The following is a 1311-nucleotide window of genomic DNA, read 5'->3' as shown; positions in this document are numbered from 1 at the left end:
GATAACCTGCTAACTCTGTATCTGGCATCTTCTTTAGTGACAACACCACACACTACTGATCATTGTTGAATGCATTTTTAAACAAGTCTTTTAAGAGCATTTTTTACCTCCTGATTTCTTAAACTGTAGATCAGTGGGTTTAGCACAGGAATCACCATTACATAGAAGACTGAAGCAAATTTGTCTTTGTCCAGTGAATGGCTTGACTTGGGCTGTAGGTACATAAAGATCAAGGTCCCATAGTAGAGAGTAAGAGAAAATAAGTGAGAAGCACAAGTAGAAGTGGCTTTCTTTTTTCCTTCAGTAGAGTGGATCCTCAGAATGGCAAAGAGAATGCAGACATAGGACATGAGAACAATGAAGAGAGAACAAAGCAGGTTGAATCCAGCAATACTTAACAACATCAGCTCTTTCACATGTGTATCAGAACAGGCCAGAGCAATCAAGGGGACATCATCACAGTAGAACTGATTGACCACATTGTCATCACAGAAAGACATGTGGAATGTAGCCACTGCCTGCACAACGCCCACAGAAACTCCATAAATATATGTGCTAGTGACCATTTGAATACAGAGTTTCCTAGGCATGAGAACTACATAGAGTAAGGGGTTGCAGATGGCCATGTATCGATCATATGCCATGATGGAAAGTAGTAATAACTCCCAAACTGAAAACATGATGAAGCAACACACCTGAGTGGCACATGCATAATATGATATGGTTTTGATTTCACGCAAAATGTTCAGCAAGGTGTTTGGGGTAACAGAGGAGGTGCCATAAAAATCACTAAAAGCCAGATGGCAGAGGAAAAAATACATGGGTGTGTGAAGCTGAGGACTGATTTGGATTAGGACAATCAAACCTAGATTACCCATGATGGTAACTAAATAGATAACAAGGAAGACACCGAAGAGAATGGCTTGAAGCTCTGGGTTATCTGTGAGTCCTAAGAGGATGAACTCAGACACTGCTGAATAATTGCCTTTGGCCATGGAATAGATAAATTGCTCTACAAGCAACCTCAGCGAAAAATCTGATTAATTCTGGTTCTGTAGGAAATGATCGATTTACACTTGGAAGTATGACAGTGGTTCATCAGGTCACTGTATTAGATTCAGTTGAAGGAGAATCCTATTATATTGGGGTATTACTTCTGTGGTCATTGTGAAGAGATTTGATCCAGATAGAAATTCCAATCCTCTGGAGAATTGTAAGAGAAGAAAGATAGTGCTTCAATTAAAACTTACTACCAATAGAACAGCAAAATCTATGTTGTATTTTCTTTAAAAATAAGAATAAAAGATTGCA

General features: G+C 38.9%; 1 protein-coding gene across 1 annotated transcript; it reads right to left on the bottom strand.

Moving 5' to 3' along the window:
* Positions 1-77: 77 nt before the first annotated feature.
* LOC103212903 (olfactory receptor 5AL1-like) lies at positions 78-995 on the bottom strand. The gene has a single exon (XM_007958825.1). The coding sequence runs from the start codon at positions 993-995 to the stop codon at positions 78-80; it is 918 nt and encodes a 305-aa protein (XP_007957016.1).
* Between the last annotated feature and the right edge of the window lie 316 nt (positions 996-1311).

Source organism: Orycteropus afer, unplaced genomic scaffold (genome assembly GCF_000298275.1).
Source record: "Orycteropus afer afer isolate SDZICR_OR568_19922 unplaced genomic scaffold, OryAfe1.0 scaffold01153, whole genome shotgun sequence".
NCBI lineage: Eukaryota > Metazoa > Chordata > Mammalia > Tubulidentata > Orycteropodidae > Orycteropus > Orycteropus afer.
This window is presented reverse-complemented; position numbering and strand designations above follow the sequence as displayed.